At 42.7% G+C, this 25,744-nt stretch overlaps 1 protein-coding gene and 1 long non-coding RNA gene across 2 annotated transcripts in view; one reads left to right on the top strand and one right to left on the bottom strand.

Annotated features, from left to right (window-relative positions):
- Positions 1-15,363, bottom strand: part of LOC138164256 (uncharacterized) — a 52,160-nt gene extending 36,797 nt beyond the window's left edge. The window contains exons 1-3 of the long non-coding RNA XR_011169019.1: positions 15,164-15,363; positions 6,632-6,824; positions 5,584-5,806 (exon numbers count right to left, since the gene is read on the bottom strand). This is a non-coding gene — a long non-coding RNA (uncharacterized lncRNA). The remainder of the gene's footprint in view (positions 1-5,583; positions 5,807-6,631; positions 6,825-15,163) is intronic.
- Positions 15,364-15,390: 27 nt separating this feature from the next.
- Positions 15,391-25,744, top strand: part of VASH1 (vasohibin 1) — a 36,586-nt gene continuing 26,232 nt past the window's right edge. The window contains exon 1 of the mRNA XM_069091907.1: positions 15,391-16,315. Coding sequence (XP_068948008.1) covers positions 16,031-16,315 — 285 coding nt within the window. The 5' untranslated portion in view covers positions 15,391-16,030. The remainder of the gene's footprint in view (positions 16,316-25,744) is intronic.

The raw sequence follows: 25,744 nt of genomic DNA, 5'->3' as shown, positions 1-25,744 counted from the left end.
TCTGAGTTCAAATCTGACTCAGATATGTTCTAGCTATGTGACCCTGGGCAAGTCACTTCACAGTGTTTGCCTCAGTTTATTTATCTGTAAAATGAGCTGTAGAAGGCAATGGCAAATCATTTCAGTATCTTTGCGAAGAAAACCCCAAATGGGGTCATAGAGAGTCAGCTACAATTCAAACAACTCAACAACAAAAATATTGTATACATCCTATGCAATTTTTCATCATATGTGTATTGCATATACCCATATCTACAGTCTATGGAATCTTGTCATGTATGTGTATATATATGAAATATGTACATACACAGCATATATTCAATGTTTCCTGTACCTTAGCAGACACAGAGATGTCATTGTTTTTGCTTCATCTATAAAATAGAACTGGGGGATAAGAATTGAACTAGACAGCACCTAAGGACCTTTCTAATTCTCTGTCTATGGTCCTTTCCTATCCTAATTTGAACTGAACTAAATGGAATTGTTAGTTCTTTAACAATAATTCATACCAATACAATAGAATGAAAGCTTCTTGAGGGTAAGGAAAATTCTTTTTATGTCTTTGTGTAGCTAACACCTAATATAACACCTTGTCTGTCAGCAGAAACTTAATAAATATTTGTCGATTTGAGTTTGCCTGAACTACTGCTGTAGACAAAGCACCAACTCCCATATTTCTGGGTATAGGATGTTTCCCTTGGGATGTTATAGCTACTTCCACCTTGGAGGAAACTGCAAGATAGACTTTCAGGAACTTTTCACAACTTTAGAAGGTGACCCAACAACCGCTGAGTTGGCTGATTTACAAGTTGGACGCCTAGGAAGCAAAAACAATGGCATCTCAGCCTTTGCCAGGCTGCCAGGGCACTGGAAACACTGGGTATGTACAGCCAAAACCCAAGACAAGGTTACATAGACTCCCTGACAGGAAAGATTCATCTTCCAAAAGTCCCAGGCAAGAGTGACCCATTTATTTCCAAAGAAATATAAATTTGCACAGTTATGTCTCTTAAAACTGGAAATAAATGAGAGTTATCTTAAACTTCAGGAAAGATCCACCAGAAAGGTCAACAAAGGTCTAAAAACAATTCTAATTGGACAACAAAAGAAATTCCCAAGTCTCACCCAGAAAGGGATAAGGGAGAAATCACAACAGCAATTATCAATCAGATCCTGGTCACCCTAGCCAGGTCTATAACAGGGAAATAAGGCCAGTGTTGATCCGACTAATTTAAAAGTTAATGAAATTCCATTCCCTTCTCCCCAAACATCCCAAAGTATTCTAGTGCAGGATTTACTAACCTAAGGATAGATTTCATGGGGGGGGGGGGTCCTCCTAACTTAAGTGTGTGGGGGAGAGAACTACATCTGTATTTTCACTAACCTTTAACTGAAATTTAGCATTTTCTTCAGTTGCAAGTATAGGCAACAAAATTACTCTGATATAGGGTCCACAGGTTTCACCAGAGAAATATTTTGCCAAAAAAAAAGGTCCAGAACACAAAAATTTATTAAGAACTCTCTATTCTACTGTATTAGAAAAAGCGCTAAAGTCAGACAGCCTAGGCTGATGTCCTGGTTCTGCCACTAATTAGCTATATGACCTTGGATAAGTCACTTACTCTAAGTAGGAGAGAGAGTACAAATTCAAATCTTAGGCTTTATGTAACCTTGGACAAATTACTTAACCATTCTAGGCTTTGCTTCCCTCATTTGTAAAATATATAGGGGTTGGACCAGATGGTCTCTGATATGTATTCCTAAATCCTATGATCCTATTACCTGTGTAGTAGATCTATAATAATTGGCCAAGTTACTTCATATCTCTGGGCCTGTTTTTTCATTTATAAAGAGGATTGAACTGGAATCTACTCTAGAGGTATCAAGTATTACTAGCAACACTCCCTAGTGGGGCCAGACTAGATTCAAATGTAATTGAGAAATATTTAACAAAATAAACAAAAACACAATAGTATATGTATATATAATTAATAGGCAATTTTCTGAGATACTACATGACCTTTAAGGATCCTTATGTGTGGTTTAGTGGGCCCTGTTTCTATTTTAGTTTGATCCTCCTAGATTAAACGTCTTTGAGCTCTGAATCCTTCAATCATTATCTATAAAATGGGCTAATAAGGTTTGCACTATATACACACATGTAGAAAGAAACACACATATGAAAGAATAAAATGAGACTGTGTCCATAAATGTTTTGTAAAGTTTTATACAAATATGATTAGTAACTTTTTTGTAGTGGCAAAGAATTGGAAACTAAAGGGGAGAGGGGACGATCAGTTGGGGGAATGGCTGAACAAATTACAACATGAATATAGTAGAATATTATTGAACAATAAGAAATGAGCAAAGGAACAGATTCAAAGATACCTGGGAAGACTTATATTAACTGATGCAGACTGGAGTGAGCAGAACCAGAATAAATTATATGATAACAACAATGTAAAGACAAACAACTTTGAAAGACAGTATTTCTGGGGTGGAGCCACGATGGCGGAGTAGAAGCAGGACCTCCCTGGGGCTCTGGTTTCCATCCTCCCCATTCCATGTAAAAAGGGGACTCTAAACAAACTTTGGAGCTGCAGAACCCACAAAATGACACAGAGAAGCTAACCTCCCACTGAGGACAGCCTTGCAGGCCAGCAGGAATCAGCCAGCTCAGCACTCTGGGAGCCGAGCCCAGCCCCACGCAGGCCTGACCAGCCACCGGCCAGAGGGACTCCAGATCAGCAGCAGCTCTGGCCGTTTCCAGATTTATCAACACATAGATGCGAAGGACATAGTGAGAGGTCAGGGCAGTTTGGACTTTGGGACCCAGTAAGTGGGAGTGCATGGCTTTTGCCCCCAGGGCGAGAAGCCTCTGAGACGCTGGCACAGCCAGCCAGCACCACGTGGCAGCTTCAGCTCCTGGCTTGTAGAGTGTAGGGGGACCAAGCACCAGTCTGAGAGGTAATCACTCTTGCTTTAACCTGCTTGGATCTGGATTGCAGTCTAGGGTGGAGGTCCTGGGATGTGTGTCCAGCTTGCCAGAGCATGTGGAGGCCTCAGAGAGGGCACCCATCTAATACCTCTGGCAGCTGAGAAAACCCCAGCGTTTGGGGCGAAATCTCCCCTGTCTGGTGGCAGAGTCCTGCTGTGGCAAAAAGCAAAGGGGTCAAGTGACTGAGGGGCAACATGACCAGGCAAAGAAAACAAAACAAAAAGAAGAATCCAACATTAGACTCCTATTTTGGGGACAAAAATGAGCAAAGCATGGAACAGGAGGAAAGCAGTGAAGTCAGAACTCCTGCAACAAAAGCTTCAAAGGAAAATACGAGCTGGTTACAGGCCATAGAGGACCTTAAGAAGAAGATAAGAGAAGTGGAGGAAAAATTGGGAAGAAAAATGAGAACGCTGCAAGAAAATTATGAAATGAGAGTCAACAGCCTGACTGAGGAAAATTACACCTTAAAAAACAGACTAACTCAAATGGCAAAAGAGGCTCAAAAAGGCAATGAGGAGAAGAATGCCTTAAAAAGCCGAATTTGCCAGATGGAGGAAGAATCTCAAAAGCTCACTGAGGAGAATCATTGCTTCAGAATTAGATTGGAGCAAATGGAAGCTAATGACTTTATGAGAAATCAAGATGCTGTTAAATAGATGCAAACAAATGAAAGAATAGAAGGCAATGTGAAATATCTCATGGGAAAAACCACTGATCTGGAAAATAGATCCAGGAGAGATAATTTAAAAATTATGTAAGAACATAGAAATCATCCTCCACAAAGTTCTCAAAGAAAACTGCCCTGATGTTTTAAAACCAGAGGGCAAAATAGAGGTTGAAAGAATCCACCGATCACCTCCTGAAAAAGATCCCCAAAAGAAAACACAATCAGGATAACCCAGGATCTGGCAGCTTCTACACTGAATTTGGCTTGGGGAGGGAATGAAATACACACTAAATGGGGTATCTCACCCTACAGGAGAGTAGGGGGAAGGGGATGAGAGGGGGGATGATGGAAGGGAGGGCAGGCTGGGGGAAGGAAGTTGGAAGCATCCACTTTTGAAAAGGGATGATATCAAATATAGAATAGAACAAGTAGAAGGTGGGATAGGAGGGAGGGAAATATAGTCAGTCTTTTACAATATATCTACTATGTTAATGTTTTGCATTAGCTACACATGTACAATCTATATGAACTGCTTATCTTCCCAGTGAGGGTGGGTGACAAGGGAGGAAGGGAATGAATCTGGAATTCAAAGTTTTAAAATCAGATGTTTAAATATATACATATACTATTATTAATACTATTTTACATGTAATTGGGAAATAAGATATACAGGCACTGGGGCATAGAGATCAACTAGAAAAGTCAAAAGGGATATTGGAGAAAATATGGGAGAGAGCAGATTGGAGGAGGGGATATCCTGTGGGACTGCTATTTTGGAGCGGTGGGGTAGGAGAAAAACGGGGAGAAAATTTGCGACTCAAAATCTGGTGGAAATGAATGATGTAAATCAGAAGTTAATAAAGCATTTGAAAAATGAAAAAAAAAGAAAGACAGTATTTCTGATTAAGGCAATGACCAGTCATGATTCCAGAGGACAAATGAAGAAATATGCTACCCACCTCCTAACACAGAGTTAATAGACTCAAAATTCAGAATAAAACATACATTTTGGACACAAACTGTGGGAATTTGTTTTGTTTGACTATGTATATTTGTTACAAGGTTGTTGGTGGGTTTTTAAATGGAGGCAGGGAGAAGAAGAAAAAATAAATACGATAATATGAAACAATAAAGCATTATGTAAGCACTAGCTACTATTACGTGAAAATGAAGCCTAGAGTTAGCTACAACTACATGAACCTCTCTGTGAGGAGATGGGTAGCTCATAACCATAACATACCATACAAATATGCGTTTCTTTTCTTACATCTCTTCACAAACAAATATACAAATAACTTTATCTTATGACATTTACCCCAGATATTATTGAATGATACCCATACCTTGCAAGGCAAAAGAAACCCAAGTAGTTTCAGAGAAGTAGTTTGGAATTGGAAAAAGATTAGATGAATTTGAATTCCGAGAACCTGGCTTCAAATCCTAGGTCGGCTACTTACAACCTCTATGACTTTGGGCTTGTTTCATTTTGGGGGCCTTGGGCCTCAGTATTTTTACTTGTAAAATTGGAGGGTTGGTCTAGAAGCCTTCTGAGGTCTGTTCCAGATCTATCAATGATCCTATTAGTTGAAGATAATTAGTGTCTTAGAATGCTTTTTTAAAAAATCAGTGACCACTAGAAGGCACTCAATGAAGCATTAGAAAAGTTCTTTGTCAGGCCTAAAGGTTATATAGCTCAGATATAGGTCATCTGTACTTTTTATCCCCTTTGAATTTTATCAAATAATTAAGCATCTGAGCACCTGACCCATCCCTGAAGCCTTCAACTGCCTAAATCCAGGGGTATTCCTCCTTCTTGATCTCCCCGGATTATTCCTTCTTGTAAAACAAACAATATCTGTGATTCTTTTTCAGTTTTCTTCCTGAGAATAGCCTTGTGAAATATCAATCCACTTACCCCTTCCACACTAATCCTAGTCTCCCAACAACCTTTCAATCCAGGATTGACTGTGGATCCAAATTCTCCACTAGGGTTGTCTTTGCAGGAATCTTTCCCACATTCCCAGCATTATCTCCAAAAGACAGCTGGTATCCTTGTCTTTTTTCACACTTCAAACTTCTTGAGCAGAACAAAGCAGAGGACTGATGTGTTCAGGGTATCACCAGCCCTAAGATTATTCCTAAAGTAGACAAATGAGAAAGACTGCAGTCATTCGTATCCAACTCATTCAAATTTCAGCCCATTGCCCTCTTTCTAGGCCTTGGGGAGGCTAGGTGGTACAGTGAGTAAAGCACCGGACCTGAGTTCAGATCTGGCCTCAGACACAACACAAAAAAACTAGCTGTATAACCTTGGGCAAGTTTCTTAACCCTAATTGCCCTGCAGAAGGACAAATAATAATAATAATAACCAACCTTTACATAGTGATTTAAGATATATACAAAGTGCTTTCCACACATTATCCAATATGATACAATCTGAAAAAGGATATATTCAGCTCTTATTATGTGCATGGCTCTGTGCTAGGTGCTAGAGATACAAAGTCAAAATGAAAAACAGTTCTTTTGCTCAAAAAATACATTATACTGGGTAAGCAATGCATGTGTAATAGGTGGGTGTACAACTTCAACTGGCAGAACAGGTTCCCCCAGAAAAGGCTACTCCAGTCAGGTTTAAGGTACTCTGGGTGTACAATCACTAAAACCATCATTCATGAGCCCCTACCAATGTGTTCACCTTTAACAGTAAGCCCAAGGATCTAATTAATTCAAAAAAAGGGCATTCAATAAAATAATTTAATAGAAAAAAAGTAGAAATTAGTAATTTGCCCCAAATCTTGGGCTATGCTCCCCCATGTATATACATATCAACAATGGGAAGAATATAGACACGTAGGTAATATGAGTGGAAAGGCCTTCACATAGAGAATACACATGACCAGGGTGTATATATGGAGATGTAGACACATATGGCCAGAATGGAGAAGTAGGAAGGAGATTCTTACCTTGAACTATTAGGGGATGCTGATGTCTTCTAGGGCTGTCCTCAAGGTGTTAACAAGCCTGTTTCCTGAAGGTTTCTGCTAGATACATCGCTACCAGATGATGCTCTGCTGGATGTGTGACTAATACAGGCAGAGCTCCAAGTGGCAGAGAGGGGGAAGAAGTGCATTTGAGGCAAGAGCAAAGGCATGGAATCTGTAGAAGGAATACAATGTAAGGGGAACATTGTATGGTGATTTTGTTGGAACATAGAGTGTGCATAGGAGAGTGATATACAATAAACCTGGAGACACTGACTACTGCAGTGCATGGGGTGCCTGGCCCCAAGTTAGGAAAACTTATCTTTCTGAGTTTAAATCGGACCTCAGGCACTTGCTAGTCATGTGACTGCTCAAGTCACTTAACCCTGCTTGCCTCAGTTCCTCATCTATAAAATGAGCTGGAGAAGGAAATAGCAAACCATCCCAGTATTTTTGCCAAGAAAACCCCAAATGGGGTCCTGAAGAGTCAAACAACTGAAAAATGACTGAAAAGCTTCAATCATCAAACTAAAAAGTTTATGGTTTATCCTTGAGGCAATAGGGAGCCAATGAAGCTCCTGAAGGGAGTGACATGATCTTATTTGTGCTGTAGATTAAGAACCTTGGTGACTGTAAGAATCATGGTGTCCCTAAGAGATATCGTAAAGTTAGGAGTAAGGGTAGAAATTGGAAGAAAGACACCTGAGTTTTGTTTTGTCAGTCAGTCAACAAAAATAATGTGCTTAGCATTTGCCAGGCATAGTGAGAGGGTCAAACCTGTTGTATTCGTCACTAGCATTGCTTAGCAACATATGAGTAGCAATTGAGAAGGGAGGCGATGGGAGGAAGCCAGAGTTGAAGTGTGACAAGGCAGGAGCAGTGATGGGACAAGAGCACAGACGTTTTGAGAAATCGGGAAAGTATATAACCAAATGATTAATGACAGCATCAAGATTGGGAAAGGAGGAAAGAGGGGTCAGAATAACGTGAGAGGGCACCAAGAAGAATAACAAAAGAGTACCATAAAGACAAATAATAGTTTTCAGAAGATTGAGGTACAAAGTGAGACCGGAGGTTATGGTCATAGAGAGGAATATCCGAGTTCTTGATCAAGGAAGTGGAACATTTATAGGTGTTAGTGAGATCAAGGCTATCATTATCCCTGTGTGAGGCTGAGACATAGTGAGGGACTGGGTCATAGGAATTGGAGAGATTGATGGATTGGAGGTCAAGGTGATGAAAGAAGTGTCAACATATAGCTCAAATTCTCCACGTATAAAAGTGGGTTTTGAGGTAGAGAAGAATATTAAATTTCTTGAGAAAAGATCCTCACATGAGATAAGTATTCATATCCCCATTTTACAGATAAAAACACTGAGACTGAGAAAAGTTAAGTAACTTACCTATGGTCACACAAAGCCAGGTTCTGAACTTAGTTTGTATCTCCTAACTCCATGTTCATTGTTCTTTCAACTCATTTCCCTACAGCAGCAACCATCAAACTTCAAAGATTTTAAAAAACTTTTCAGTCTCCGAAGTAGTCTGTGCTGCCATTTACCTATTCTTCTAATGTCTTTTCAGGTTGTCATCATTCATTCATTCACTCATTCCAGAAATACTTATGTAGAGCTCACTTAATTGCCAAATAAGTTGCAGCTTTTGCAATTATCTCTGTGTTGTACTAAAACACAGTCCTGTTGTGGTTAATGAGGACAAGGGGCCACTCAACCAACCCCTTCTTCCTCCGCTCATTACCAGAGAACCATGTGCTGACCCAAAGCTGACCCATAGTTCTGGATGCCCTCCTTTACAACTCTGTTTCCTCCCCATCCCTATTTCTCCTCTTGTTTACAAGGGTTCTTTGCTATCTAAACAGAACACAAACTTCAAGATTCCCTCCAGGGGGTTCATTCAGGTCTTGTTCTATTGGTGCTTGTTGGTCTAGCTTCCTTTGGAAGTGAAATCACAGGAAAGCTTCAGGATTGAAGTTTCCAAAAGTCCTAAAAGATTGAGCGAGAAGGGTATGGGGGGAGGGAAGGAAAATATTTTGTTTACTTGATTGTTTGATGCCTTCTGTCATAGAATGTTATTTCACTTCTGGCAAAGGCAAGATAATGGAGTCATTGTGGGATGGTCTGGAGCACCTATGTCGCCTGTTTATTTTGCAGCCCAAATGGGCACCTTGCCCTGTTCACATGGGCACGGGGCTTTCACTGTCTGTTGAATGCTATGTAAGACTCATTATTATCCCCATCCCCCTGGAGAAAAAAATCTAAAACTCTGCCTTGTTTCCCAGGGCTCCATTACACTGAAGGGAAGGGGCACCTCAGTCTCCCTCATGACCAGTTGTGACCAGCTGTTGTTCAGAGGCTCCTCTGAAAAATCATTCAGCAATGTGCTAAGCATCCAGAATGGACAAGAATTGAATGGAGGAACTGTCTTGGAACAAAGAAACTTGGTAGAGCCAGGGGTGGAAAGGAAGGAAAATAGGCAATAAAAGAGCTTAAGTGAGCGTTGGACAAGAGGGAATTAGGGAGGAGAGTCCCTGAAAGAGCTGATAACTGAACCAATGAGTCTATGTGATTAGATCCTTGAGCTAGAAACCATAATCGCTAAATCTGTGACCTTACAGAGCCATGATGATATGCTGACCTGAACAAGTCCTAAATCTGCCCGGTGACCCAGACAACATAAGCAGATGTATTTTATGTTTTGTCTTTGTATCTCCAGTACCTTGCACATTCTAAGTACTTAATAAATTGTGTCAAATTGAATGATTCAAGAAAATAGTACTGTTCTACCTCCTAAATCTAAGACCCTTTAGCTTGTTAACTAATCATGGTTTAATGGAAACCTAGTAGTCCAGGCTCTGGAATTAACTTTCTATATGACCTTAGAGAAGTCATTTTGCTTCTTCAGGCCTCAGTTTCTCCATCACGAGACGCTACAGTAGAACAGAGTTAGACTTCGTTGGAAGATTTGGGTTTGAATTTTTACTCTGGCACATACTAGAAATGTGAATATGGGTGAATTAGTTTATCTCTATGAATCTCAGTTTTCCCAGTACAAAAAAGCCCAACAACTCCCAAATGGAGATAATATTTGTACCATTGACCTCAGAGGATTGTTTTAAAGAAAATGCTAAGGAAAAAGCCTCAATGTCATATGAATGTAAATTATTACTATACGTAAAACAAAATGGACATATTAAATGTTCTTTAAGATTCCTTCTAGAACGAAACTTCTAAGAGGTTAATGAAGTCATTCTTCTTGGTACACTAGCATCTTACTTCCTGTTTTACTGATTTTTTTTCAAGCATTTACTGAATGCCTATTATATGCCAACAAGCATGGTGCTAAACACTAGAGATACAAAGACAAAAGTGAAATATTTCCTGCTCTTAAAGAGTTAACATGCTTTTGGAGAAAAGCAATATATCCAGAGATAAATAACTATGAAAGTAATAAAGTATATAAAAAGTAATGTAATTTAGTTTAAAAAAGTAATTTAGTAAAAATAAAGTAATTCTATATATATAAAGTATATACAAAGTAAAAGACAGTAGTACCCCAGGGAAATCAGGAGAGGCCTTGTGTCATACTTGAGCTGAGCTCTGAAGGAATTTGACAACCAGACAGATGTGTTCCAGGAAAGGTGTTCAACCTGGCACAAATATATCCATTGGAAATGGAATGCTGAGTTCAGGGACAGCAAGTAGTCCTCCTGTGACAGCAGGAGAATCATATGCAATCTTGACTTGCTATGGACACTGGCTGATTGTCAGGGTCCCATTTGATTCCTGATCCTTTCTGAATCAGCCAAGATTCTGGCTCCTTCATGGTAATAACTTTGGATGGGAATGCAGTCCTGGGTATTGGGATACCCTACAACCTGTTAACCACCGCCTGTAGGTGATGCACTTGAGAAACAGGCTTGAAATTCCCACCTTCCACTCCATTGTCACCTCTTAGAACTCTTTGTCCTATCGAGTTTTAGCTCAGATGCTAGTTTTCTCTACCTCAAGTACTTTCCTGACTCTCCCACATCTCCCCTCCCCCACAAAGTATTAGTTCTCTCTCCCTCCTGGAATTTCTTTATATCTACTTCATAAGACCATCGATTCAAAATGTCCTCAGAATTCACCTAATCCAATTTCCTCATTTTGCATATAAGGAAACTGAGGTCAAGAATTTAAATAAATTGCCTAAGATCCCCCAAATCACAAGCAGCAAAACTGGGATTCAAACTCTAGCTTTAAACCCCATACCCTCTATATACTCTGCAGTGTGCATATTGTATCACCCCGTCAGACTAGAAGCTTTCTGAGCAGGGATTGCTTCATTTTTGCCTTTGTATCCACAGTGCCTACTACATTATGTTCCAGGCTGCAGTGGTGTCAAACTCAAATAGAAAAAGGAACCCTTCAGCCATACGTAAGGATCAACACAATATATGTGCTATTGTGTTTTTCATTACTTTGTTAAATCCTTCCCAAATATAGTTTAATCTGGTTCCCACATCCAGGAGTGGTGCAGACCCAAAGGCTGTCTGTCTGATACCTCTGATCTAATGAAAATTTATTATTAAACTGAATTGACTATAGCGTGTTCTCCATAGTATTAACTTTAACAGAGATGCCATATTGTGACCTACCAAGCAGAGGACAGTCACTCCATTGTCCCAGCAAGACTGAGTAACGCCTTTCTGCATCTACCGTCTGTCCTATCTCAGGCTGAATGATGGTCTTCAAGAAAATTATTTCTACTTGCCCCTTGTTACTGCAAGACTTTGTTCACTAATTCACCCTGAGCCTCCCTCTCTGCCTCAAGAGTTCAGTATGGTGTGGCAGAAAGAACAATGGATTAGGAGACAGAAGACTTGGTTGTGTTTCTACAGCCAATTGGGAAACTGCACTTCAGCTCCTTCTTGGATCTGATGGAAACTTTATGCCTTTCAGAGACAACTTGAGCCATTCCAATGTTCTGCCAAGACCCAAAACAACTTTTCTTGTAACAGTCAAACCCTGGGGAGAAAGTTGACAATACTCCTCAATTCCTTAATGGTTAAAGTCCTTTGAAACCTTCATAATGGTTATATAATACACACACACACACACACACACACACACACACACACACACACACACACACACTCCTCAGGTAGAGCAGTCCCCTCAGGAAGTATCCAGTACATACTCTCAGATTCCTTAAGATATTTAGTTTCATATTGCTCTTTCAAACTAGAAGAAAATCCTATAGTGTAGAGTAGACCCCTCAGTTATCTCTTCTATTCTAAGCTTGGTAGAAACTAGAATGGTATCAAAAATACAGTATTTGAGGCAGCTAGATGGTACAGCAAATAGGGCACTGGCCCTGTAGTCAGAGGGACCTGAGTTTGAATCTGGCCTCAGACACCTGACACTAGCTGTGTGACCTTGGGCAAGTCACTTAACCCTGACTACCTCACCTCCCCCATCAAAAAAAATATATAGTTCCTTAAAATACACACACACACACATACACACAGACGTCCCTCTTAAAGAATTTAAACAAATTACGTTTCCTGTATTTCAATTCCTAGAAATTTGGTTTCAGAAAATACCTTTCAGGGGCGGCCAGGTGGCTCAGCGAGTAAGAGCACCGGCTCCAGTGTCGGGATGACCTGGATCAAATCCAGGCTCAGATACTCAGCACCACACCCAGAAATAACTGGCTGTGTAACCTTGAGCAAGTTACTTAACCCCAATTGCTTATTAAAAAAAAAATACCCTTCTGCCCAGTGTTAATCTCAATGCTTCATTATCCCTGCAAAACCAAGAGATAAAACAGTTATTGCCTTCATTCCTGACTGGCTGGCTTCCCTTCTCACACCCCTTCTTTGTCCCCCCATATCTACTATTTAAAGAACTGAAGAGTTCAAGTCACCTTGCCAACAGGCACACATATATTAAACCTAAAGGATGCCTTTCTGAAAAGTCACAACTGCATAGGAGACAGGTTAGGGCACTGTCCTCATGTACCTCATTCCATTAGCTTTGACTGATCTTGCTGAACCTTCCAGGTGTGTTTCCCTGGGAGAAGAGATACTAGGGGGCTGGATCAGAATGGTAATCCATGGGTAAGTGCCTTCAGCAGTCAATCACCCCCTTACTCAATAAATTCCTGTGGCTCCCTATTGCCTCCAGAATCAAATACAAAATGCTTTCTTTGGCATTCAAAATCCTTCATAACCTAGCCTAGCCCCCTTCTACTTTTCTAGTCTTGTATTCTTCAATCTGGTGATGCCAACCTCCTGGGTGTTCCACCAACAAGACACAAATTCTCTGGACTCCAGGCATTTTCTCTGGCTGAACCCATGGCTGAAACACTCTCCCTCCTCCTTGCAGACTGCTGACCTCCCTGTCCTCCTTTAAGTCCCAATTAAAATCTACTTTCAACAAGAAACTTTCCCCACCCTCTTAAGTTTAGTGCTTCCTCTGTGTTATCTCCTATTTATCTTGTGCATAGGATTACAAATAACATGTTGTCTCCCCATTAGATTATAAACTCCTTGAAGGTAAGGACTGTCTTGTCTCTTTGTGTGTTCCCAGGACATAGCACAGTGCCTGGTACATAGTAGACACTAAATAAATGTTTATTGGCTGATTGATTACTCCCTCTGGGGCATGAGTTACCAAATTTTACCATTTAAACCCTCAGCTTTTGGTTGTTGTTTCTGGAGGGGGGAAGGCAAGGTAATTGGTGTTAAGTGACTTGTCCAAGGTCACACAGTGTGTCATGTGTCTGAGGCTGAATTTGAACTCAGGTACTCCTGGGTGCTCCACTCACTGCACCACCTAGGTGCCCCAACCCCTCAGTTCTGAGAGTTAGTTGTAGAAGGTAGAGGAGGGAGAAGTGGTACCACTGTTACTATTGACATCCACTAACCCTTCAGTCATTCGGAATGGTAGAACAGGACCCATCCTTAGAAACCATCCTCTTTTTATGGGTAAGAAAACTGAGACCCAGAGAAACCAAGTGGCCGTACTCAAGGTCCCACAGATAAGTTAATAACAGAAGTGCGACTCGAATTTTGAGTAGAGTAGAGTGCTGTAGTAGAGTGAGTAGAGTGCATGGCCCTGAGTCAGAAAATCTTCCTCGGTTCAAATGTGGCCGGCCTCAAACACTTACTAGCTGTACGACCTTGGGCAAGTCACTTAACCTTGTTTGCCTCCGTTTCCTCATGTATAAAATGAGTTGAAGGAAAAAGCAAACTGCTTCGGTACCCTTGCCAAGAAAATCCCAAATGGGGTCACGAGGAGTCGGAAGCGACTGAACAACAAAAAATTCTTGTCTGTTAGATGGCTCTCCTCTGAGAAGCATAATGTTGGGTAACGAAGAGCCTCTGGAGGGTAAGAAGCTCTCAATTCCAGTCCCAGTTCTGTCACTAGTTATTTGACTGCGGGTGAGTCCCGTGGCTTCCCTGGGCCTCAGTTTCCTCATCCATAAAAAGATCACTAGACTAGCCGCCTTATAGCAGCAAGATGCTCTGCTCATCTTCCCACTGGGAATTGCCGGGGCCAACTTCCTCCTCTGCTTTGTCTGGAAGTCCCAGGTAAATTCCCAGATCTTCCGCGTCAGGGCGTGGGTGGCAAGAAAAAAGGGAAGCGGCTGCAGCCCCGAACAGCTTCGGGGCCGAGGGGGGCCAGAGTGGGGGAGTCTGCTGGCCCTTTAAAGGGGGGGACATGCAACGCATGCGCGCCGAGTGCCAGGGCTGGAGACAGAGACACCGGGCGGAGCCTGGAGTCTGGAGGGGGGAGAGGGGGTCGGAGCCGCTGGGTACGCCGCGGCAGCTCTGCCCTTGTTCCCAGAGGCGGCGACGGCAGTGGCAGTGGCAGCAGCATTCAGGCCACAGAGGACGCGATGGGCATATGAGCTCCCATCCCCTCCTGCAGCACCCCATGGACTGCCAGGGACCCGGGAGCAGCGTCGCTCCCTCCCGGCGCTTTGTGGCTCGCCTCTGGCAGCATCCCCTGGCTGCTGCAGCTGGAGCCTGTCTCTCTTTGCAGCCCTACCCCCATCCCCCTTCTTCCCCTCTGTCCTTCTCTCTGCACCCCTTTGCCCAGCAAGTAGGAGCCTGAGCCCCTCCTGTGCGTCCGTCATCCTGCCCTGCGCCCAAAGCATCCTTCGCTCTCCTTCTCCTCCCTTCCACTCTCCCAGTGACCGCGGGCATCGCCTCCCGCCGCCTCCCATGCGGCATCCAGTCCCGGGCGGCGCCCCAGCGGCCGCAGCTCGGAACTCGGAGCTCGGTGACCTCAGCCTTCAACCAGTCGAGCTGGGGCAAGGGACTTGTATAGGAGGTCTGGAATGGCATCGGTGGGGGAGGCTGGCACTGTGAAGTCACCAGCCTCCCGCTAGCAGAGGAAGGGTGGGAACCAGAAGGGACTTCTTTAGATCGCCTTATCTCCTTCTCTGCCCTATCACCCTCCCCCATTACTTCCCTCCTTCCTCTTAAAAAAAAATTGCAATTCCCACCGCTTCGGGCTTTGTTGCTGTCCCGGGAGGGGTGAAGAGGCAGCGAGCGGTGGTAACCGGAGACAAAGACCACTTTGCAAAGGTAGCTGGACCGGGTGGCATGTGTGTTTGCCCGTCCCTTGCCCCTCGTGGTGCCCACTTCCCTGTCAGGCACAGCCGTGTATCCTCTCTTTGCTCTCCATCCCCAGAGGGAAATAGCCAGTCCCCCCCCCACCCACCCTCCCTTCCTCTCTCGGCCCTTCCTCTTCTCCACCCCCCTCCTCCCAGTCCCGTCTCCCTCGGAAAAAAAGCTGCCAGCAGATAGTCTGTTGCTGAAGCCGACTGGTCCGTGCAAGCCTTGGTCCCTCGGGCTAATGTCGTCTTGTGTGCCTTGTGGAGGAATTCATTCTTCCTGAAGCTGGGACTGAGGGGCACGAAGTCCGTGCGCACTGATTGTGCCTTGCCCTCTCCTTTTGAAGCTGATCTGAGCTGTCAGGCTTCTGGCCCGTTAGACTTTTCTTTAACCCCAAGCTTCTGTCATTGTTCTTCCAGAGAGCTCTGGGCTGTACAGACTGACTGTGTTGTGTGCAGGCCTCTTAGGCTATGTTTTTTTTATCCGCTTCTGTTTTCTTTTTAACAAATCCAAGTATTACTGCAAGGTTGATCCCAGACAACCGAGAACCAGATTTTGCACTGATTCTATCTTTTTTAAAAAATTGTTTTATTATAAATGGACCACACCCTGATTTCTTAAAGGGGCCCTACACTCTGGTGGGTCATGTGTTGTCTCTCTGGCAGTGAGTGAGTCAATTCAGTCGGTAGTTTCCTGTGAGCCACCTAATTTTCCTTTTCTGGAAACATATTTTTTTTTTTCCTGAAGAGTTTGGGATGCCTGGGGGGAAAAAGGTGGGCCCTAGTGGCAGTGGTGCCACTGCTGCCTCTGGAGTCAGGAGATCTGAAACCAGTGAAGGGGCCTCAGCACAGAGGGAGGAAGAGCAAGAGGAAGAAGGGGATGAAGACCTCCGAGATGGAGGTGTCCCCTTCTTTGTTAACCGGGGTGGGCTACCTGTGGATGAGGCCACCTGGGAGAGGATGTGGAGACACGTGGCCAAAATTCACCCTGATGGAGAGAAGGTGGCACAGAGGATCCGTGGGGCCACAGACCTGCCCAAGGTGAGTTGGTGTGGGATTCGTTCTGAGTGGGAGCTAAAGGGTCGTGTGGGGTTCTCGAACTTCACAGGCCCAAAGGCTATGAAACCTGAGCCAAATGTTTGCATAAAAGGAATAACGCGATTTGAAGGACTGAAAGAGGTCCCACCTATTCAGGAATACCTTCTCCACTAGTGTTTGAAATGTTTACAATTTAGATACTTGTTTGAGTTTCAGGCACTATGTCTCCAAAAGGGCCTATTAAATTAAATATATTCACATATGTGAATTGGAAGTGATAAGACATTAAGCCCCATAACTCATCCTCCAAGTATGAATTAATTCATCAGATTCATTTTCTGTAAACTAACCTCGGCTGGGGAGGGTGTGAAGTAGAGAAAGGAGAGAGAGTTTCCCATCACGTAAGCTGAGCTTGGATGACTTCTTGTCCAGGGATACATAGGGGATTTAGAATGGTTTAAATGGGTATAGAAAAGTATAAAGATGAGAGGTACAGAGAGTTTTCATTCTTTGACTGGGCTAAGTGACTCTTGAGGCACCTTGCAGTGTTAAAATTCTTTGCTTGTTCTTTAGCCCAGGTCCCTGCAGAATACGGTATAGGTAAGTCCTTTTGGGAGTGAGCAGAAGTTGGGAAAGATAGCTAGAAAACTGAACAAGTGTCTTGATCACCTGGGTTTGGATTACTAAAAGAGGAATGAATGGGAAAAGGAAGAAGAGCCCAGGAATGGAAGGAGGAACAAATGGACACTTACAATAAATTACACCTAACAGTTTGGCCAGGGTATACTGGTGGAGGATATCGCCTTCATCAGACAGATGTTCACAGAGTATGATACCCTGCATGGCAGACAGCATTGTGTCTAGATTGTGTTGTATTAAATGCCTTGCCTTGTTTAGTCATTTTTAAGTGGTTGGTGTCTGACTCTTAGTCATTCCATTTGGGGTTTTCTGGGCTAGATACTGGAGTGGTTTGCCATTTCCTTCTTCAGCTTATTTTACAGGTGAGGAAACTGAGGCAAACACAGGGTTAAGTGAATTATTGACCAGGGTCACATAGCTAGTAAGTATCTGAGGCTGGATTTGAACTCAGATCCTCTTGACTCAAGGCCTGGATGTTCTATCCACTTTGTCATCAGCTAAGTGCCTAGCACATGCAGATGAGTTCTAGATAAATGTTTTTTGATGATAAAGCTATTGTGATGATAAAACACACACACACACACACACACACGCACACATGCACTAAAGATTAGAACACCTAATATGGAAAACAGTTTAGGAAGAGGTCATAGCTGAATTCTTAGCATTGAATAGTAAAACAGAGCCTCGTGCCTAAAATGACAGCTGGTATCATCATAAGCATCTGGCTGGGGGCTTCTCATCCTTACATAGGTGTGGCTTAACTATCTAAAGAGACATGCTGCCCACTCAAGCCTGCTGATTGAGGGCCTAGTTTTCAGTAAATACTTTGAGTCGACAAGATCTTTTTTCTTTTTTAGTATGTGGATTGAGGCAGGGCCACCATGGAAAATCCCTGGCCAGGTGGTGTCAATTTACCTGTGAGGAACAGTGATCAAAGGTGTGGGATTCTGGGGCATAAGATATTTCCTCTAAGTAAGGTTGGTTGTAAACTCTGAAAGTGGTTTAAACTGAGCCATGGCTCTCTGATGGAGAGATGTTGGTGAATTAGCAACATCTTTTCTCTAGTGTCTTTCGTCAGGAGGAGGCCCACATTTGACCAGAGCATGATTCTAATGAAGTCAAAATTATCCTGATATATTAAAAAGCAGTCTTCACTGGGAGACCTGGGTTCTAGTTCCAACTTTATCACTGTGTCATGAAGTGACTTCTCCAATTTCATACTTTCCTGAGCTTCAGTTTCTTTGTCTGGGAAATGAAGGGCTTATATTAGATGACCTCTAATACCTTACACAATTATAACATTCTATGGTTTGGGGTGTTTTTAGCATGTCTCAATCAACCAACAAGCATTTTTTGGAGGGGGTACGGGAAGGCAATTGGGGTTAAGTGACTTGCCCAAGATCACACAGCTAGTGAAGTGTCAAGTGTCTCAGGCTAGATTTGTATTCAGGTCTTCCTGACTTCAGGGCTGGTTCACTGTGCCAGCTAGTTGCTCCAGCTAAGAAGCATTTATTATGTGGCACTGTGCTAAGGATACAAAAAAAAGGGTGAAAACATTCCCTACTCTTTTTTTTGTGGAGGGGGGAAGGCAGGGCAATTGGGGTTAAGTGACTAGCCCAAGGTCACACAGCTAGTAAGTGTCAAGTATCTGAAGCCAAATTTGAACTCAGGTCCTTCTGACTCCAGGGCCAGTGCTGTATTCACCGCACCACTTGCTGCTCTAACATTCTGTACTCTTAAGAAGCTTACATTTTAATGGGGGAGACAACATATATACAGGAGAACATGAAAGATAAATGCACAGTATGTGGCTGGTAATCTTAGAAGGTATGGCATTATCACTTGAAGGGGACCAGGAAAGGCCTCCTGGAGGAGTCAGTGCTTAAGGTTAGTCTTAAGGAAAGCCAGTGTTGAGGGAGGAAGAGTCATTCTAAACATGGGAGACAGCTGGTGCAAAGTCTTAAAAATAAGATATAGCATGTTATGAAAAAATGACATTGGGCTAGAATGGCTAGATCACAGATCATGTAAGAACACCATGTAAGAAGACAAGCAAGGTAAGAAGGGCCAGGTTATGAAGACTTTCAAGGCCAAAGAACTTTCTGTTTGATCCTGGAGGTAATAGGGAGCCATTGGAGTTTACTGAGAGGAGAGGTCTGATTATCAGACCTATGCTTTAGGAAGGGAACCACAGATTCTATTCTCACAAGTGACTAAGTTTTGAATGGATTAACCTCAGGTTATATCCTGACTTTAGCTAGCCATTAAGCAGAGATATAAAGTTATGTATATAATATATATATATATATATAAAATACAAAGGGGACTGAGGAATGGAACATGAACATCTTGGCACAAACCTAACGCCATCATTGGAAAAAATAGTTGTTACCGGCAGTTCCGTTCAGCAGAAGCTTAGTTCGAGGCATTGTGTTAGTCTGGTGATTCAAAGATGAAAGAGCCGCTATCCTCAAGGAGCTTGTCTGTTCCACAGGTAGTTGTCTTCCAGTAGAAGAGCAGCACCCTGGGTTGTTGGAGTTAATGTGGGTTTGGTTGGTTGGTTTTCATTTGGTTTGGGGATGAAAGGTAAAGAAAGAGGGTCAGAAGGAAGTTTTGGAGAGGCTTAGAAGGATTTGAATCTCCCCCACCAACAACTTTTTAGCACAGAAAGTAGCACAATCTGGAAACCGAGGTAAAATTGCCCTAGGTCTGGTTTTGGTGTCCATACTTTTCTCTACCAGAAACAGACATCTGCCCCATCTCCTAGCCAAAAGGGAAGCAGCAATCTAGGTAGCACAGTGGTTAAAGCCTAGAGTCAGGAAGATCTAAGTTTAAATCCAGCATCAGATCCTCAACTAGCTGTGTGACCCTGGTCTAGTCACTTAACCTCTGTCTTCCTCAGTTTGCTTATCTGTAAAATGGAGGTGACAATAGCACCTACCTCCCAGGGTTGTTGTAAGGTTGTTATAAGATAGTAATTGTAAAGCCCTTAGCACAATGTCTGTTACACAGTATCTAGGGAATGTTTGAAAGGGCAAAATGTCAGCTTAGGGGATTTGATGCTACTAGTGATAGAGAAGCAGTCTACTATAGTGAATTAAGGGCTCTAGAAGATCTAGGTTCAAATCTTACCTCTTATAACATGCTAATTATGGAACCATGAGCAAGTCATTTAACTTTGTAGTGTCCTGGGTAACTTTCAAAGACAAATTATAGAAGAAATGCCAGTCTATAGCTAGATGCTGATCTGTATTGGTGGGAGTTTTCTTGATGAAATCTGGGAGGGAGTGTGGGGAGGGGACTTGAAGTAGTAACATTACAGACTTTCCACTTGGAATGAGATTAAAATCACAGAATGTTAAAACTGCAAGGGACTTTAAGGGATGATTCAGCCCAGTTTCCTCCTCCCCCTTCCCCTTCCCCTTTTTCTCCCTTTCCTCCTCCTCCTCCTTCATCTTTTTTCTTCTAATTTTTTTCTCCTCCTCTGTTTCCTCTTCCTCCTCTTCTTCTCTTCCTCTTTCTCCTTCTCCCTTTTTCTCTTCTTCTTCTTCCTCCCCTCCCCCTCCTCCTCCCTCTCCTTCATCTTTCCCTCTTCCTCCTCTCCACCTCATCTTCCCTCTTTCCTTCTCTTCTCCCTCTCTCCTCCACCTTCCCCTCCCCCTGCCCTTTCCCTTCCTTTTCTTCCAAATAAGGAAAACAAGGTCCAAAGAAGTTGAGTAATTGACTCAGAGTCACCCAGCTAATTAATTAGTGATCAAGCTAGGACTAGAATACCTAACTCTGTGCAATGCTCAAATAATGGTCCTTTAAAGCATGAAATCCAAATACCTTGATCTAAAAAAAGAGCAATGGACTATTAGAGAATCAGTGTATATTAGGGCTGGAAGGGTGCTTGCCTAAGTCCCAAGAGGCACAGGAGATAGCTTTAATAATGATCTTCTTTCTTTCCCTCACTGTATCCCTAATCTTGGTGCCCCTATTTGCTTGCTCTGTTCAAGGGATTTAAAAAGTACTAATAAGTGCAAATGACTTGATATTAAAAACAAAAGCACTTAAGTGTATAGATTTAAACTAAATTACAAAGGGTAACAAACAGTGTGTAAACCCTAGTTTTATCTTTAAATGAATATAATCTTTTGACAGTTCCTAGGCCTGGAAAGAGTCTCTGGCATCTCCGACAGCCCAGCAATCAGTTAGAGGCTCTTAGCAGGCTCAAGGTTGATGCTTCTTCACCCTCATCCTGATCTATTCATGGGGAAGCATGGATCTACTTTCACCATTCAGACATTATCAGGGACAGCCCTATCAAATTATGGGGGAAGTGGTTAATGGTAGAGAGTTCTCCACACTCTGACTCCATCAGTCCTTGAGGTTGATTTTCACTCTTTCCCTGGTGAAAACCCTCCTTCCTCTCCCTATTTCTATCTTATTTCTTGAACATCAATGACAGTGTCAGAAATAGAAAGGAAAATAAAATCATAACTGACATTTACATAACATTTTGAAGTTTGCATAGGACTTCTGATAATCTCATTTGAAACTCACAACAGCCTTCAGAGGCAGGCACAAGAAGTATTATCTCCATTTTATACATAATGAAACTAAGGGTCCAAGTTAAGTGACTTGCCCATGCTCACTAGTAAGATCAGTAAGTAAGAATCAGAAGTAAGGTAGACTTCCTGATCTTCATCAGCTTTAAGAAAATGTTTGCCTGAGTCAGTGAGACGGTACTGGTGGGCATCTTTCCTGTTTTAGCATCATTCACAAATAGACTTCTGGACTTCTTTACCATGTGACCAATATAAAATATAGGATACAGTTGGGGAAAGAAAGAACATTATTAAAGCTATCTCCTGTACCTCTTGGGACTTAGGCAAATTTCTTCACCTTTCTGGGCCTCAGTAACCTAATTTGTCAAATGAGGTTACTGAACTATGGGAACTCTAAGGTCCCTTCCAGCCCTAATGTACACTGATTCTCTAACAGTTCTTTGTTCTTTTCGAGATTAAGACATTTGGATTTCATGCTTAACGGATCATTATTTGAGTACTGCACAGAGCTAGGTATTCTAGTATTTTATATTGGAATGTAAAAGTCCAGAGGAAGAGTCCTATTACAGTCAAAATGAATCCAGGAAAACCTGGGACTACGATAGTTTAGGATTGTGAAAGGGGTGTGCGTGGGGAGAGGGGGTGCTTGCACATGCACCCTTAAGTCTGGTTACCTGCCTGCTTTTACAAAAAGTTTTGTGCAGCTGTTCCTATTTCACCCTTAGGGAATCCCTAAAGAATCAACCAACAAGCTTATGTAGTAATTCTTTTATAGAACTGAAAGGGATCTTAGTGATGACCTAGTCTAATCATCTCCTCTTCTAATCTTTCATTTTCAAGATAAGAAAATAAATTTCAGGGTGGCTAGGTGGTGCAGTGAAGAGAGCACTGGTCCTGGAGTCAGGAAGACCTGAGTTCAAATTTGGCCTCAGATACTTAACACTTAATAGCCGTGTGACCTTGGGCAAGTCACTTAACCCCAATTACCCTGCCCTTCCCCCTCCAAAAAAAAAGAGAGAGAATTTTCACAAAGGAGAAAAGACTAGAGCTCAAATAACTGGGGTTACCCAGAGAGAGGCTGGACTTAAAGCAGAGAAAGGGAAGTGAGCTATGACACTCACAGAGGTTAGCAGATTAATGATCTCCCTTCAACGTCTAACAGATATACATGGAAAAGCTTTGAAATGCAGGAGGGCAGGGGCTCCATAGCTATTGTTGAAAAACTGGCCTTCTGTCCTGTTCCCTCCCTGTGGCAGCTCCTTCTGCCTGGGTTGTCCCTAGCAACAGATTTGCCTCCCCAAACAGATGACATCTCTGCTGGGGAGAAGCAGCTTCTGCTTTCTTTTCTCCCTTTCTCCACTGACATGATTGCTGTCATAAGTCCACAAAGCTGAAGGTCTGGGGCCTTCCTTTCCTCATGCCAAGTGAGCTAAGGACCACTGGGGATCTGTCTTTTGTCATTCTAAATAAATACAGCCTATACAATGAGACTGGGAGAGGGCAAGGTGGCAGGAGAGCCACCACTGCCACCATTATCATCAACCACAACCATCATTCCTTATGTTTATGCTGCATTTTATAGCTATCAAAATGTTTTCACACACATCATCTTATTTAATTCTTGTAACATCTCTGTGAGTCAGGCCAGGCAAAAGGATTTGGTGCTCGAACAGCTTTTAGGCATTGCTTAGTCTAATCCCCTAATTTTACAGATGATGAGACAGAAGTTTAGGCTTGAGCTCTAGTCTTTTCTCCTTTGTGAAAATTCTCTCTTCCTGTTTCTTCTCATATTTCTCTTTATTCTAGATACGCTAGACTACACCACTCAGCAGTCACTAGCTCTCTTCTGGGTAACCACTAAGTCTAGGGTTGAAAATCTAGGAAACCTGCTGGTCCACAGCCTCGGATTTGGCAAAGACGGCATGGTAGAGGGGATGCCCATGACTGCTGGGACATCACTTAACAAATAGAGGAGCCAGGAAAACATGGGATGGTATGAGATGACCCTTATGTTGGCGCAGGGAAATGCAAAGAGGGATAGGCCTCATTCCCAGTATAAGCTACAGCTAGGAATTGGATTTTCTCAGTGGGAAGGAATCTGTCTAGCTAGCCTGGATCCTGTGCCATACTTGTCTTTTGGGGTTAGCTAGAATACCTGGGTTATATGGGACCTCCCTATCTTCTGCTTTATTTTTTTCCCAGACAAATTATTGGTCTTAAGGATTTGGGGGTGGGGAAGAAGGGGGAATCCCAGAGAGAAGTCATTAACTGAAAATAACCTCTACTAGTAGGAAGGCTAAGACTGTCATTTCCTGCCCCTCTGAGAGACCTTAGCATGAAATGTGGAAAGAATAGAATTCAAGGAAATTTGGTGGCCAAACCTGACCCAACTTTAACCTTTCCTATTGTGTCTTACTGCACAGTATTTTCCTGTGACTCACACTGAGTCAGGCCCAAACTTCCAGTGAGCTTCTTCCACCCATCTAAAGGACTCCTATGCTGTCCTTCCTGTCTTAAATCCAGCATCTGTTTATTCTTAAGATCTTTCCTATGGGAGATTCCAGGACTGGAGTAGCCTAGGATGCCCCTTCTGACAAGGGTTCTTTCCCTATTTTCCGCAATACTTAGTGATGGTACCAAGACACTGAAGAGAAATAGATGCAGTCATTAATAGAGCCAGGTGATTCATTTTCCTAGTCATGGGCTCTGTGCCCTGTGGATGCCACGAACCACATGAGTGGCATAATAATAAGTCTTACCAAAAGAAAATGTGAAAAGCAGGGATAATCTATATATTTGTCTTTCGAAGTCACAGAAAGACCTGTCTGACCAAAACACCTCTTCTTCCTTTTTCTCCATTTCTTAGTCTACTAGGAAATCAAATATTCCCATCATCAGTTATTGCTTTGGATTGATGTATCACACCACCAGAAAACCACTAATATAATTTACCCATGTTACTTGGGAGGGGAGAACATATTCATCCATAACCATTGACACAAGAGCATGAGTTTGTTCATCAGACAGATTAGCAGACTGTCATCTGGCACAGGGTAGGTCCTAGAGAGCATGCTACCTACATAGAGCAAATACATTTTAACGCAGCTAAACTCAAATACAGAACAAATTTCACTGTTTTGGTCCCCAGAGGGTAAGAAAGGAAGAAGATCAACCCAATAAGGAACAAAACTCCACCTATTAATGCAGAGGCACCCACAGCTTGAGAGCTGCCTAAAGCACTGAGGCCAAGTGACCAGCCTGTGGTCCTGTAGCTAGTCTGGGTCAGGGGGTGGATTTGAGTTTAGGTGTGTATATAACTCCAAGGCTGTCTCTTTAATCCCCATGCTGTGTTGATTCTCTTGTGTTTTCTGAATCCAGATATTAAATTTCTGCAAAATAGCGAGAATCCAATAAAAAGTTTTTTAAAGTCCCAATGAGCCAGTTTGAACTGTATCCAAGCATGTTTATTTCTAAAACTATTTAATCAAACAAAAGTGAAATTCAGACATTCTTTAAACCAAGTCAGTGTTTTGTTCCATATGAGTTCCAGTTATTGATAGTCGAGGTCTGGGCAAAGAGCCTCTGCCCATGGTAGGTAAGTCTGGATGTAATACTAGGGGAAAGAGGGGGAGGATGTCTGCTTGGGGGTTGGGGATCAGGAGATGGAATGTTATTGTTTATCCTTCATTCTCAAAAAGAACCATGACACCAGGGAGGTGATGCCAAGACATACAAGTGAACTGGATTTAAGTGAGGGAGGGCTGTGCAAAGTCACCAGCCTCACTTTTTCCTCCAGAGCCATCTGGGTCCAGTGGTGAGATATAGATCAGGACAATTGGAGAGGGCCCTGGATTCAGTGAGAGACCTTGACCTTTTTTAAGCCAAGGTCTTTAACAGGCCTCAGTTTGGCTGAAGCAACGCCTATTCAGTGACTGGTGCTAGGTAAGAAATGAGGCAGAGAATGGCCTCTTTACCTGGTCAAAAAGATGAGCCTGTGAGGGAAATACCCTTAGGGTTTCTGGCCAAAACAGAAACAATTGGTATTTACATTCATTCTGAGCCAATCTGGACCGAAATAGTTACCAAGTGAGGCTTGGTCTGGGATCTATGGATGGCCAATCAGCATGGACATAGGGAAAAGAGAGAGAGATAGAGACAGAGAAAGAGACAGAGAGAGGGAAGGAAGGAAGGAAGGAAGGAAGGAAGGAAGGAAGGAAGGAAGGAAGGAAGGAAGGAAGGA

Source organism: Petaurus breviceps, unplaced genomic scaffold, assembly GCF_028583685.1.
Source record: "Petaurus breviceps papuanus isolate PSGF00001 unplaced genomic scaffold, PetGlider_PUasm1.0 189, whole genome shotgun sequence".
In the NCBI taxonomy this organism is placed as follows: domain Eukaryota; kingdom Metazoa; phylum Chordata; class Mammalia; order Diprotodontia; family Petauridae; genus Petaurus; species Petaurus breviceps.
This window is presented reverse-complemented; position numbering and strand designations above follow the sequence as displayed.